At 39.5% G+C, this 14,358-nt stretch overlaps 1 pseudogene and 1 gene segment (V, D, J or C); both read right to left on the reverse strand.

Annotated features, from left to right (window-relative positions):
- Nucleotides 1-552: 552 nt before the first annotated feature.
- LOC106001057 lies at nt 553-10,168 on the reverse strand (annotated as a pseudogene).
- A 3,226-nt stretch (nt 10,169-13,394) lies between these two features.
- Nucleotides 13,395-13,988, reverse strand: LOC106001058. The segment is given in 2 exon segments: nt 13,395-13,705; nt 13,829-13,988. Coding segments are annotated over 2 exon segments (366 nt in total).
- Nucleotides 13,989-14,358: the final 370 nt, after the last annotated feature.

Genomic DNA, 14,358 nt, shown 5'->3' on the forward strand with positions numbered 1-14,358 from the left:
AGGCTGACACCTGACCAGAGGAGAGGCCTGGAGAATCCCCAGATAGGTTGGTGGATCAAGTGGGAGCATTAGTGGCCCACCCTGGCTTTTCTACAGGGTGGAAAATCACAGGATTATGTGGCCTAAACCACATAGCAGTTTCACCGAACTAGAGAATCCCACACTCCAAATTCTCTGTTTACCTCAGGAGTTAAAATGGTAGTGTTTAGATTTTCCTATATTAAAACAATTCCTGCTTGGAAAATCTTGGTTGGCTTCTATGTTACTGTGTGAATCCCAAACAATGTCTTTTTTTCACAAACAATAGCTTTACATGAGAAGATACATGGCCAGCTCTGTCCCTTTTGGGACAGAGCTAGAGAAAAGAGAGGCACAAAGGAACAGTTGTAGAAAGTTCAACTGGAAGCTTTCAGTAATGTTCATAGTGAGGCTACATCTGAGAAGCACTATAGCAGATGGAGGCACCAGAAGAAGCATATGGGGCAGCCCAGCCTCTCACATCGGCTTCCCTGGGAGGTTTACAATATTACTTGCCTCACTGTGGGTGGATTATTATAACACCACAGACAGGAATAAGTAATAATCAGGCTGTAGGCTGTTGATGGTGAGGATGAACACTGCCCCAGATCCACTGCCACTAAATCTGGAAGGAATTCTGGGTGACAAATACTTTGTACCATAGATCAGGAGCTTTGATTCTTTTCCTGGTGTTCTCTGATAAAGTATAAGGAACTGCCAATTCTCTGACTGGCCCTGCAAGTGATAGTGACTGTGTCTCCCAGAGATGCAAACAGGGAAGATGGAGACTAGCTCATCTGGATGGCACATCTGGCCCCTGACATGGAAACATAGAATGAAATATCCACATAAGTATGTATGTTTCATGAGGATCTCACAGAGAGCCAGACAGAATTCACCACAATGAGCTTATAAAATTTTCATTGCTGTCTTTTCTTACCTAGGAGCCACAGCAATAGGAGTTCAAGTCCCAGAATCTGATTTGAGGCCCTCATGTCTATGCTGTGTGCTGACTGTGACTGACTCCTGCACAGGGAGTGAGCAGCAGTACTCAGGGAAGTATGCTGTGCTCTGTACATATGCAAATGCAGGGTCTGAGCAGGATTGGACACAGCTGCAGGGCTGGCTCACTTCAATAATTCAGCACTGGCCAGGTGCTCATACATGTAGCAGGATGCACCGGGGCACACAGTGTCTGTAGGTAGTGTTTTTCTCCCAGAGGCTATTTTTTACAGCAGATGTCTGAAAGACTCTAGTTATGGTGCATAATACATAAGCATTGGATGGAGTAAATTATGTAATGGAGTGATGTGATGCAGGAACATTTCCTTGTTTGTAGGGAACACACAGACCAGTCTTAGAAGATGAACTATTAGATTTTTTTGGGGGGGTCCGGTGATGGGGCCTGAACTCTGGGCCTGGGCGCTGTCCCTCAGCTCTTCAGCTCAAGGCTAGTGCTCTACCACTTGAGCCACAGCGCCAGTTCCAGCTTTTTTCTTTTTGCTTATGTGGTGCTGAGGAATCGAACCCAGGGCCTCAGGCATGCAAGGCAAGTGCTCTACCACTGAGCCACCTTACCAGCCCGAACTATTAGATTTTTAACTCTCAAGTAATTCCTTTATTTTTATTTTTGTGTTTTTGTATTAATAAGGGGCTTGATGTTTAGGGTGTGAGTGCTGTCTCCAAGCTTATTGGCTCAAGGATGGTGCTCTACCAAGTGAGTTATACTTCCATGTACTCAAAAAATTTTTATGGGAAAACAAACGCTTTGTGTTCTTACAAAGTATTTATGGATTTAAAATAGTCTTACTCTTTTAAAGTGAAATGATAATCATTGGGAGATATAATGGGAAAAGGAACAGGAACACAACTGTTCCAGTGTGACTCACAGACCCGCCATTTTCCAGGGCTGTAGGTGTCTTTCTTGTCCTGTATTAAATGGGCCACACAGTTTTCTTCTATCATCTGCAAGTCTTCTGCCATTTGCAATGTTCCTATTTATCACTGTGAAAGTGTGACTAGAGTTGCCACACTGGTTCACTTGAGCAAACATCTCTGTACTCTCTGCACATGATCTTCAGTCACCATAAACACGTCTGGTGTTTGTTATTGTTGTTATTATTTGTTTTTGCTTCTTTTTGCACTGTAGTAGTGAGGAGGGACATCAACCTGATCCAGAAATCTGTTTTGCTCTAGGCATGTCTAGGGGAGAGTCTGGTTCTCTTGTCAAGCCAGTGTAGGGAGATAAACAATGAGAAGGTGAATAAGAGTTGGACATATGTTTGACATGTCACATCTATTCATTGACTTGGATGTTCCATCCTGGCTCTTCACCATGTGGGATGGATCAGCTCGGCCAGAGCACTAGGACCGACGGGACAGGGATCTCGGGATAGGTCGGCAAGGATTCGGAGAAGTGATAAACAAGACACAGACTCAAAAGAGTTGCATCTGATTGTATCTTTATTGAGGAGAATAAACATTTTTATACAGTGTATGATTGTGACATAGATTCTTCCTTTATTTAAGCACGTAATCAATTTTTAAGAAAAGCAAAGTATTTATGGATTACATGAAAATTTATGACTATTCTACCAACTGTTTAAGCTAAGTGGTGTTAAACTTGTCTAGCATATAGTTAAATAGAATGTGTCATCTATTCAGCCTTATTTATGTTTAATAATTAACAAACCTAATAATAATAATAATTAACAAACAGGGCTGTACTTATATTGTACTCTTTTTATTTTTTCCATATATTTTCAAGTCCCTTTGAAACCATACTAAAAATCACTTCCAGGTTGAGTCAGGCATTCTCCATTTTTTATAATTTTAATCCCAATATTTGTTCACATAAATTTCTAATTGTTATTTTAAACTATCTTATTGTTGTTTTTATAATAATCACCATAATGGTCTAGATCTACCTGATCTTTGTATAAAATCTAATTAGTTCCAAAATTCCCTTTTTCCTTTTACATTAATCCATCTATTTTCATCTTAATAAGCTCCTGGATAAGGCAATGGTTCATTGGTCGGTTCAGGAAATGTGATGTTACTAACTTTATATTTTGTGGGAAACCACCATCTATTCCTTATAATGTAAGCTGGACTAAACCTAATCATAACTGTTGGGGGAATCTTTCTTTTCCTTTTATTATCAGGAGTCCCTTTTTCTAGAACCCTCTGAGCTTCTGGGATAACTCCTTCTAGCTTAGTTTAATTCATTAATTCTGCCTGTTGTAACATATCTGGAAATTTTAAGTTTCTATATTTACTATGAGTGAGCCGCAAAACTGCTTGTGAAATTGTAGGAGTTTCCGGAGGCAGCGTCACATCAGATGATAGATTGATTGGGGTATTGCCCACATTTAATCTTTGGTCCTAGTCTTTATTATTCAGAGAAGCCGTCTCTATTGGACTGGAAAGAAACAACATGCTCTGTTCGTGGATCAATAGAAAATTAGCCAAAACGAGAATTAAGGCAACAAATGTACAGCCAAGAAGAATATAGTAAGAATAAAGGTAGAAGCTATAAAGGTGCAGCCAAGTGTTTGGGAAGCCTTGAACCAACACCTGCTTCCTGCAGGCATGCTTCCTGGAAGCTCTTTGTCTAACACGATCTCACACAGACTCTGGAGAAGGTGGCGTGGCAACCATGGGAACATGTTTGTGCCTTCGGTCTCCAATCACTAGACCCAAGGCACACTGCAGTTCTTATTGAGCACTAGCCTAATTGTAACATTGATACCTACGTAAAATCCTCTTACTGTGTTTCCAGGAGACAACACTTTATAGGAATTGGCTATAAAGCATGCTGCCAGAATCTAGTTGCTAGAAAGGTTTACAATTCTAAACTATTTTTAACTAGATTATCTGGCAGTGCTGATACCTTGGTACTGTTTTTCAATATGTATGTGCTCACTTCTACCAGCCATCTTGAAGCAAGAGAGGAGACCTGTGCTTATAAATCAAAAAGGATACTGTGTCAGGAATAAGCACATTCAGCATTTACTCAGTCATGATGAGAAGATAGATGCATACAAGCCTCAGCCCCTCATCTTAGTGAGAGTAACCCAAAGTTATTTGTCCCTATTCCTTTGAGATGCAGTCATCCTTACCAATAGATAATGCATAGCTTGCAATAAGTCTTTACTGGTCATGACTGAATGACCAGTTTGACTCACTGGTGCATGTGGAGAATGTCCGATGCCAAGAGACAACTCTGGTTTGTGCTTTTGCCTCTTCCTGTTTACACAGGATTCTGAGTGATGGACATTACAAAGCAACAATCCTATACAAAGACAGGATGAATATCTGTTCTTTAGTGAGCTTCGGTTTTCCTATCCCCTTAGATCCTATTAACTACCTCTTAGAATGTGCCCTTGCATCCATGAACAAAACTGCCTTAACCCCAACCTAACACAAAGTCTCTTATCCACTAACAGTGGAGGTGAAGGAAATTCAGTAAATTCTGGAAAGTGTCTCATATTCTCCTACCTCTCTTGGCAATATCAACACATGCCATGAGTAATTTTTCCACTGGAGTGTTGTCCACTGGATGGAACTGGCAATACATATCCAAGCTGGATTTGTTGATATTTGACCTATCCTAAAATATTAAGTAGAACATGTTTGGATGGACACTCTTTTTTTCAAAAATAATGTATTCATTTACACATTTTATATTGTAAAAAATACTGTACAGAGGGGTTATAGTTACATGAGCAAGGTAATGAGTACATTTCTTATCCAGCATTGTTGCCTCCTCCTTCCCCTACCATACCTTCCCTCCCACCTCCACAACTTCAATTCCCCCTCCTCCTCAGCCCCCCATGCTTAAATTGTAAAGTTAGTTTTTCAACATAATGTCTTGTACATCTCATTGTTGCAATGGGTCAACCTGTATCCCTATTTAAACAATTTGTATTTTCCCTTCCTCTCCACAAATTAGACCAACATCAAATACAGTGAAAACAGGGGTTATACTGTGGGAGGAGAACATACTTAAAAATCACATGGTACTTTATAAATATGTTAGAAACAATAGCAAAAAAGAAAAACCACTTGTGTTCCTATCTTGGGGTTCATTTTGCTTAACATCATCTTATCTGGTCATATGTACAGAGCTTTTTACCTTTCTGCTTGTCCCAGACATATACTAGTTATTGCAAATAAGGTATACCATGGGACCTATGTTCCTTTGAGCCTGGCTTACTTCACTTAATATAATTTTTCCAAGTCTTTCCTTTTCCTAACAAATGGGACGATGTCATTCTTTCTGATGGAGGCATAGAATTCCATTGTGTATATATACCACATTTTCTTGATCCATTCATCTACGGAGGGCTTCAGTGTTGGTTCCATATGTTAACTATGGTAAATAATGCTGCAGTAAACATAGTTGTGCTGGTAGCCTTAGTATGATCTTGTTTGTGATCATTTGTGTAAATGTCCACATTTTGTTACTTAATACCTTTTCAACATAATCTCACATCTTCAAATAAATATTTTAGTGTAAATATGACAAAGCTTAAAGGGAATGATATTTTTTTCTAGGGAGGATCAATTGCTGAGAAAACATTTCATGCACATATAAAACCACACATTCTTTTGTGTTTTCCAAATGAGCTAAATACATAGAATATCTAACCAGAAACAGTCCATAGACCAAACTCTATGAATTTTGTTACAATCTTCTCTTGTTCCTTTCAATCCTCCATACTATAAATTTCAGATAAAGAAGTAGTGGTGCAGTGACCATTCAAACTTCTTTTTGTGTTGAGCAAAGCTTCCCATCTAAAGATTGTTTTGTCCTCAGCCTAGACAAAGAACTGGAAGGATCTCCTGCTGTCTCTAAATCTTCCTTGTAAGCTCTTTGAAGATGTGTCCCTCAAAATCATAATAAGAATTGCTTTATGAAGCACAAACTATATAAAGATCTGTTTTGAAACTGACTAACAGTTTGTGGAGGAACAAAAGTTGGGCATGAAAACACATTCTTTTTCAAAAATATGTTTTTTATTGTAAAAGTACTGTATAGAGGGGTTAGAGTTACGTGAGCAAGGTAATGAGTACATTTCCTATCAAGCATTGTTGCCTCCTCCTTTGTTTTTTCCCTAGCATCCCTTCCCTCCCACCTCCACAACTACACTCTCCCTCTCCCCACCTAAATTGTAAAGTTAATTTTTCAACATAGTGTCTTGTAAATCTCATTGTTAGAATGAGTCAGCCTGTATTCCTATTTAAGCATTTTGTTTTTTCCCTTCCTCTCCCCAAATTAGTGAAGTGTATATACATTCTTGAAGCTGGAGTTAGTGATGAGTGACAAGGTCTATCCAAGGACTGTCATGCTTCTCAGCATGACCCAACAGGTCACATAATATAAAATATACCCAGTCTCTGGATATATAAAATATATCCAGTCTCTCCTTATTTTTTCAAACAGTCATTCTTTTGGTAACAATATACATAGTGGAAAAAATGTGTGTATATGTGTGTGTGTGTGTGTGTGTGTACACACCTTTATCTCCATATACATATATGTTCTCTTCTATAACAATTTGAGGCAAGATAATGGAGTGATCAACAGGAATGTACAAGTTTAACTTATCTGCTTTATTTATATTACTCTAGTTATAACTCTTGGAATCTTTTCCCAGAAGATCTTTACCTAGACAGAACTTTTTCAGTTTCTTTCACATTTGTGTTCTTGTTGTATTGGTCCTCTGTTGCTTGATGAAAAATGAGGAAAATAAAACATAATGACAATTGTTTACAATTTCATATTAAATGTCAACATCCTCATGTGTTACTGATCATCCAATACAAAGCTCTCCATTGTTTGACCCTCAGGATTATATTCAGCCAGGCTCACTTGCTCAATTTGACTATCAATCATGGCTGTACTATTCTCCTTCTGGCATTAATAAACCAGTTGTGCACTTGGAGAATTGTGAGTGTTTTGTCTTGTACTAATTGTATCTTATGCTCTTCAGAAGGGTAGGGATATGTGAGGTACTGGAAGAGCCAGGCTCTCATAACATTTGTTGCTACTAAGGGGAAAATATCTCTTTTGTTGTAGTGCCTTTTCCTTGTTTGGATGGTCATTGTCACCTGTGCCAGGTGAAGTTTCACTGTTGTCTAAACCATCCCCTTGCTCATTACTGTTATGTCCACTCTGGGAAGCATGGCCCCACCGGAGGGTCATGAGTGCCTGCTGAGAAGGGGGAGGTCATATCATCATGATATCGAAGGGTTAAGGGTTATGGTCATCAAGATTTGTGGAGGAGATTGAAAGTTCTTCACGGTGTGACTTTGAGCTGCCATCTCTTTCATCACTGATGGGGTTGATGGGCATTTTCCCCTTCAAACCATTACTATACCAGTGGCAGAAATTGTCACACAGTTCATGGACATTTTCTACCTGCAAAAGGTGAAATCTTCATACTTGTATTGCCATATCATCAAACTATACAGCTTTGGATTTGATGAAAGGAGGAGTTTGTCTGTGAGGCTGTGCTTGGTGAAGAGTGCAATGTCCTCCTGGAGGGAGTGGGAAGAACAGATGTCCCTGATGGCCATGCAAGGTTCCTGGGAGAGCAGGTTGCCAGCTCACACTTCTCAAAGGCCAGAGCTAACAGAGAGAACAACAGCTTCCTATAGATTGTGTTTTGCTTCAAGTCATACTTGATCGTTGACCCAATGCTGGACTATATGAAATTGGCATATGGGGCATGCATCACAACACTGTGAGGCCTTCCATGTCTCCCTCTCTGCTGTCCCAGTTTATTTTCTATAGAGACTTCTAAGACGGTGACTTCCTTGTGGGTTATAATGAAGAAATTTGAATTGTTCACTCAGTATCCAAATTCAAATTAAAGTGTAACTGCTCTCAGATTACTCACAACTAGAAAGCTAATGCCAAGTATTCATGCAATTCAAAAGATTAAATGACTGTTAAGTGTTTGTAATTCAAGTCATAAGTAGATATTTGTCCAGATCCATGGGGACCAATGTCACATGCCTATGATCCTCATTACTCAGAGGAATCTAAGATTTAGAAGGTCAAAATTTGAAGTAAGCCTAGGAAGAAAATTCTTCAAGATTCATCTCCAAACTAAACAGTGAAACTTCAGGCTGGAGATGTGGCTCAGGTGCTAGAGTACCAGCCAAGCAAGTAACCAAGAAGAGGAATGTGAGGCCCTGATTCAAACCCCAGTACATGAGCTGAAAACTATATACAAGTGCAGGAGCTGGACTTCAAATGACCCATCCAAGTCCACATGGACAAACTCCACAGAGACATGGTTGTTCCTGAATGACATATATCTAACTTTTCGACCGTATTTCATTGGTGTTTAGGAAAATGGAGGGAATTCTAGAACACTTTAATTTTCATCTACAAACATTTTTTAGAATAAATCTAGCTGCAAAGAATTCTGTTTTCTGGCTCACCAAATCAGAAGATTCTGTGACCAATTTGTAGGTAACATGAAGCTCACATAGAAGGCAATGATAGAAGATTGCTGCAGTCTTTAAACCTCATAGGTGTCAGGATCTAAACCCGAGATTTCTTTGTGCTCTGTTAACTTAAAAATCTACCTTGTTTTTGTTTGTTTGTTTGTTTTGGTCAGTCCTGTGGCCTGAACTCTGGGCCTGGGTGCTCTTCCTGAGCTCGTTAGCTCAAGGCTAGTGCTCTACCACTTGAGCCAAATCCACATCTTTGGTTTTCTGGTGGTTAATTGGAGACAAGATTCTCATGGGCTTTCCTGCGCAGGCTGGCTTTGAACCAAGATCCTTTTAGTAGCACCTGAGTAGCTAGGATTACAGGCATGAGTCATGGGTGCCAAGATTTACCACATGATTTTCCTTCTACTTTAGAGGAAGAAAGTTTGAAAGGAGATGAGAACAGTTGTTAGAGATGAATACTATGAACTCCTCCAGAGAAATAGATGCTTAAGTATCTTGAGCCTACCAATGTTATCATGTGTATCCAAAAGTACTTGAGAGATGTGATTTGGTTAAACATTACCAAATAGGAACGATATCTTGAATGTTCTCTGAGTGAGTCTGAAGTCATCCCAAGGGTCTTTATAATGTTGAGTAAGGAATGTCAGAGAAAGGAGGTGATGGTGGAAAGGATGGGTCATGATGCATTAAGAGAGGTCAGATCTGAGAATATGAGAAGTCAGCACTGAAGAAGTTCAGAAATTGGATTCTTTTTCTTAGAGCCAAGAAAAGGAGTATAATATTCCTGAGTCCTTAATTTTTCTCCTTCAGAGTCTGTCCAGCTGCTTGCAACCCCCTGGACTTGCATACTTCTTCCATCTGCCTGAGAGCCTGTGTTCCCTGACTTCTGGATGAGAAAACTTGCATTGCTCAACAGAAAATCAGGGCACACACAGGTCTCTTAGATCCTTCTGCATGGAAGTTTCCTATAGGAAAATTCAGTAAGAAGCCTCTGTATTGGTTTTCTGCAGCAATTGACCAAAGTTTCTATGACTTGAAGAGGAAAAAAAATGCGAAATTAATAGGTCTGGATATCTGAAGTCCTACACAGGACTCAATGCCCTGTGGCATTGTCCAATGGCAGAGTGACTTTTCATTTGTAGAGTGTCAGAGAGAATATTTCTCTTGCCTTTTCCTACTCCTAGAAGGTAAACTTACTTTTTTGACAGGTGTCCTTTCTCTTCCGTGTTCAGAGCAAGCAACCTGTCAGTTCTGACCCTTCTGGGGGCACTGACATCTCTAACATCTCTATAGGCTTTCTAAATGTGCACAAAGAAATTCCATTGCACACTAATGTTAGTATATATTAACGTTATTTTGTGTTCTTCTGACTTGCTTCTCAGTCTTTATATCTCATGTTAATTAATAACATGTAATGTTTAGAAAAACTTTGTACCTCTACAGGAACAATGTGCCAATTTATCACTCTTAAACACTTATTTACAATAACAATTGAGTACCTAGTTTGGGGGAGAGAGTTACAGCAGGAATGAAGAGACTAATAAACCACAAATCATACATTTGTACTGGGAATCTGAGAGGTCTGGGGCTTAAAGAATGCTGCAAGTCTGTTTAGAATGTTATCAGTACTCACCCGTCTTTTACAGAGCAGCTTGCCTGGAGTTTCTTCTTCTGCCATGGAACATGGTCATAAAGACAAAATGGAGACCATGACTTTCTCCAAAGTCAACCTGATGGGGCTCATATATGTAATTTTAGCTACATGGGTGGTGTAAACTGGGGGATTACAGTTCATTTCAGCCCAAGCAAAACATAGGGCCTTATTTAAAGTAGTATTTGGGAGGCTTGCATCTTCAGGATCAATATCAAAAAAAGGGTGAGGATAGAATTCTCAGGTATTTGAAAATAAGCTTTGTTCTTGAAGTCTCTGGTGCACGTCCTGGACAAGGTGACATGAGCAGGATATTTTTTTTGTTGTTGGTTGTGGGGCTTGAACTTGGGGTCCTTTAGCTCTTTTGCTCAAGGTAAGCATGCTACTAGTACTTGGAGTCACAGTGCTACTTCTGAGCAGAACATTGTATTTAGTATAGGATTACAATCCTTTACTATATTATTCTGTTGTGCATAAGGAAATGTTAATAGAAGGTGGTTCATGAGAATAATATCAACATTCAGGGAGATATCAAGTTCAAGGGCAGCCTAATTGTATGGAAAATTCCAGTAAAAATAAACAAGCAACAAAACCAAAGAAACAGAAATATCAGTGGGGACAGTTTTGTATTGTGGATCTCCAGTATTTAAACTACGCTTTGGAGTTTTTGCCTTGTTGTGTATCTGTTACTATGTGTAATTATTAGGTGTATTGACAGCTGTGCCATTAGCTTTCAATGAAAACACTATAGAGGATCAGATGATTGAGTTTCTTCGCTGTAGAGAGCAGTTTCTGAGAAGTCTGTGACTATAGGTTGAAGTAGGTGAGGTTCAAACTAAGAACAGGCCAGAAATTAATACTGCACACCCATCTTATATTTGCTGCTGAGTGATCTTTCATGAGGACCTCAAAACTGCCTCATTTGTTAATAGAATTGGTAAAAATCATCACTCTATTGGCCACAACAGTTTGTGTGTGTGTGTGTGTGTGTGTGTGTGTGTGTGTGTGTGTGTGTGTTTCAATAGCACAGAAGAAGTGGGCCTTATCTGACCCCAGACTAAATGGCACTATCATTATCTATAACTCTAGATTCAGGTTTTTACTCCATAATATTTAGAGAACCACATTCATTGTCCTGGTCCATGAGGAATCCAGGCTGTATTTTCTTGCTCCTCTAAATTGTAGTAATTGGGTATCCATGCTTTGTCCAAGGACATCTGCATGTGCAGTCAGAGCAGCACTTTGCCTGCAGCTCTGGATATCATTTCTCCTTTGCCTTTCCATCTGCTTTACTTACCTCCATAAAACTTTATTTGTACTATTTCAATTCCAGAGACTTCTTTGCATACTGAAGATAAAGGACTTTATTCCGAATCACAGTCCACCTGTTATCATGCAGGGCCTAATTGAAAGCTGGGTTAGGATCATGACCCCTTATGATTAGTGACTGTGTGGTGCCAATTCAGTTCCTTAGCTTGTCTTTCCCTCAGTGTCCTCATCTGTGTAACTGTTAGAATAATTTACTGATGTGAGAGTGCAGCTCAAGTAGGAGAATGCCACCCTAGTGAGCTCAAGGACTGAGTTCCAATCCCAGTGCCACCAAATTGACCAGTTTCAGAATACATTCGTGTGAGTTTCAAACCTTTTTCATCTGATTACAGTTCGTTACAGTGCTGTGTTTTCACTTCTCACTTGTCTTTGAATCTTATTTCAGCTTACCTGACAACAATGTCCTCTGACCAACTTCCTTTCACCTTCTCAAATTGTCAACCTTAATGTTAAAAAAGGGAAATTTCATCTTTTTTTAAATTATGAAAATACCGTACAGAGGGGTTAGAAGTATTTGTGCCAGGTAATGAGTACATTTCTTATCAGGCATTGTTGCCTCCTCCTTTGTTTCCCCTTACCATCCCTATCTTTTTTTCTTCCTCCTCTCCTTCCTCCTCCTTTTATCCCACCTCCTTCTCTCAAGGACTCCATTTTGAGCAGCTAAATATATTGCACAAATAGAAAGCAATTTTAAAATTAGATGATTTTTAAAATAATCTATAGTGATCTACATAATTCACCATTCAAACAAGATTAGGAACAAGATAATATGAGTAGTTGAAAATATTTCTAAAAGTCAACAGCTTTTCATGATAATTCAAAAGCTATTTATGTTTAAGGAAGACAGAAATAATGGAAAAATACCTTAGTGATTTAAAGCATATGCAAATTCTATGACAAAGATCATCTTCAGTGCTGAAATACTTTAACATTTTTCCATCAGACTGCGTTAAATGCTGAAATGTTTACCATCACTTCCTCCTATACAAAATTGTACAGTATGTCCTCCTCCAAATTCTAAGAAGCAAAAAATAAGAGAAGCCATTAAATCGAGAAATGAAGTTTCAAAGCATCTTTTTATTTGCTGATGAACTTTGTACCAACATATTGAGGAGTATAAAAATATATAATTGAAAATAATAATAACTTTGTAAAATCCATGCAAACACAGTGAAGAGACTTTTCTAGAAAGCAATGGAGAGCAGATTGCTATAATCATTGTTTTGCTGTGTGTGTGACACTTCTCATCATCTACTTCTGGAAGCCATTTTCACCAATATTTCCTATAGAGTTTCTGCGTGAGGAGTCCTTACGAAGATGGAAAGTTAGAAGCATTTGCTTTAGAGTGCACTGAAATCTGCAAGCAGACACTGGGGTGGACGGGTGGATTGGAGGTTACCTGTCAGTTCTACAAACAGTTGAGAGCATTGGCACCCACCACTGGGTGTCTAGAAAGGACAAGGGCCTATGTGAGGAGGCCTCCAATTTCACATGTAGATGAACTGTGTCTGAAGGTACACCAGACAGCATTCCATTTCTGTGTCTAGCTTGACTCATTAACATGACCCAGTCTTGAATTGGCTGTAGTTTATATAATTTTATCTTATTAGAAAATAAAAAAATCTGCTTGATTAACTAGCATGTCTCAACATTACAAATGAATCCCAAATAATGCTCTCACAGAATCCTCGTGTGATGTGATCTGTGTGCTCTATTGAATCAAGAGGGCATTGTCATGTTTGTACTACTGCATAGAGCACCAGAGTAGGGAGAATTCTGCCCAGCCACTTCTACCAAAATCTTCGAGTGACCTTCAGAGTCTGTCTGCATCTGAGCATCTCTGTCACAGGTGAAGGCACCAGGAGGAGCAGCTGGGGCAACCCAGACTCTCACTTCTGCTTCCTTGGGAGGTTTTTGTAATGGCTTATATCGTTGTGGGAGGGTAACCATAACCATGTTGACAGTAATAAGTGGCAACATCTTCAGGCTGCAGGCTGCTGATGGTGAGAGAATAATCTGTCCCAGATCCACTGCCACTGAACCTGGATGGGACACCTGATTCTAAATTAGATGTTTTGTATATCAGGGGTTTGGGAGCTTTCCCTGGTTTCTGCTGATACCAGGATAACCAACTGCTAATGTCCTGACTGGCCCGGCAATTGATGGTGACTGTGTCTCCTGGAGTTGCAGAAAGAGAGGATGGAGTCTGGGTCATCTGGATGTCACATCTAGTACCTGGCAGTAGAAACATAAAAACAAATTTCCACCTTGATAATCATGGTACAAGAGGCTTCCCTTAATTACCAGACAGCCCTGACTATACTAGGCTGGTTAGTCACCAACATTGTCCTTCCTTACCTGGGAAGCAGAGCAGTAGCAGCACCAGGAGCTGAGCAGTGGTCCTCATATCCATGCTGTGTGCTGACTGGGACTGACTACTGCACAGGGTGTGAGAAGTCCATGAATAAGTGCTCAGGGTAGTAGGCTGTGCTCTAGACACATGGAAATCTGCAGGGGAGGGCAGAGCTGAGCACAGCTGCAGGATTGGCTCAACTCAGTGAGTTACCACATGCGTCACATCCACAGATGTCCCAGAGGACAGGAAAATAAAGTGCTTCAGAGAATGTGTTTGTCGCTGGAGACCATTTGAATATTTTATGACTTTTTGAAATGTATAATGCACAGAAGCAAGTTGTCTAACAGGGTATTTCATAAATATATTGATATATATTGTTGTTTCTTCTTAGATCTTTTATTCACTCTAAATAATTCTTCCTGGAAAAATCACTTTGTGTTCTCTTTACCAAACACTTATACTTAGAAAATTGTTTTGTCTTTCTTTCTTTCTCTTTCTTTCTTTCTTTCTTTCTTTCTTTCTTTCTTTCTTT

The sequence above is a fragment of the Dipodomys ordii genome, unplaced genomic scaffold (genome assembly GCF_000151885.1).
Source record: "Dipodomys ordii isolate 6190 unplaced genomic scaffold, Dord_2.0 Scaffold261, whole genome shotgun sequence".
Taxonomy (NCBI): domain Eukaryota; kingdom Metazoa; phylum Chordata; class Mammalia; order Rodentia; family Heteromyidae; genus Dipodomys; species Dipodomys ordii.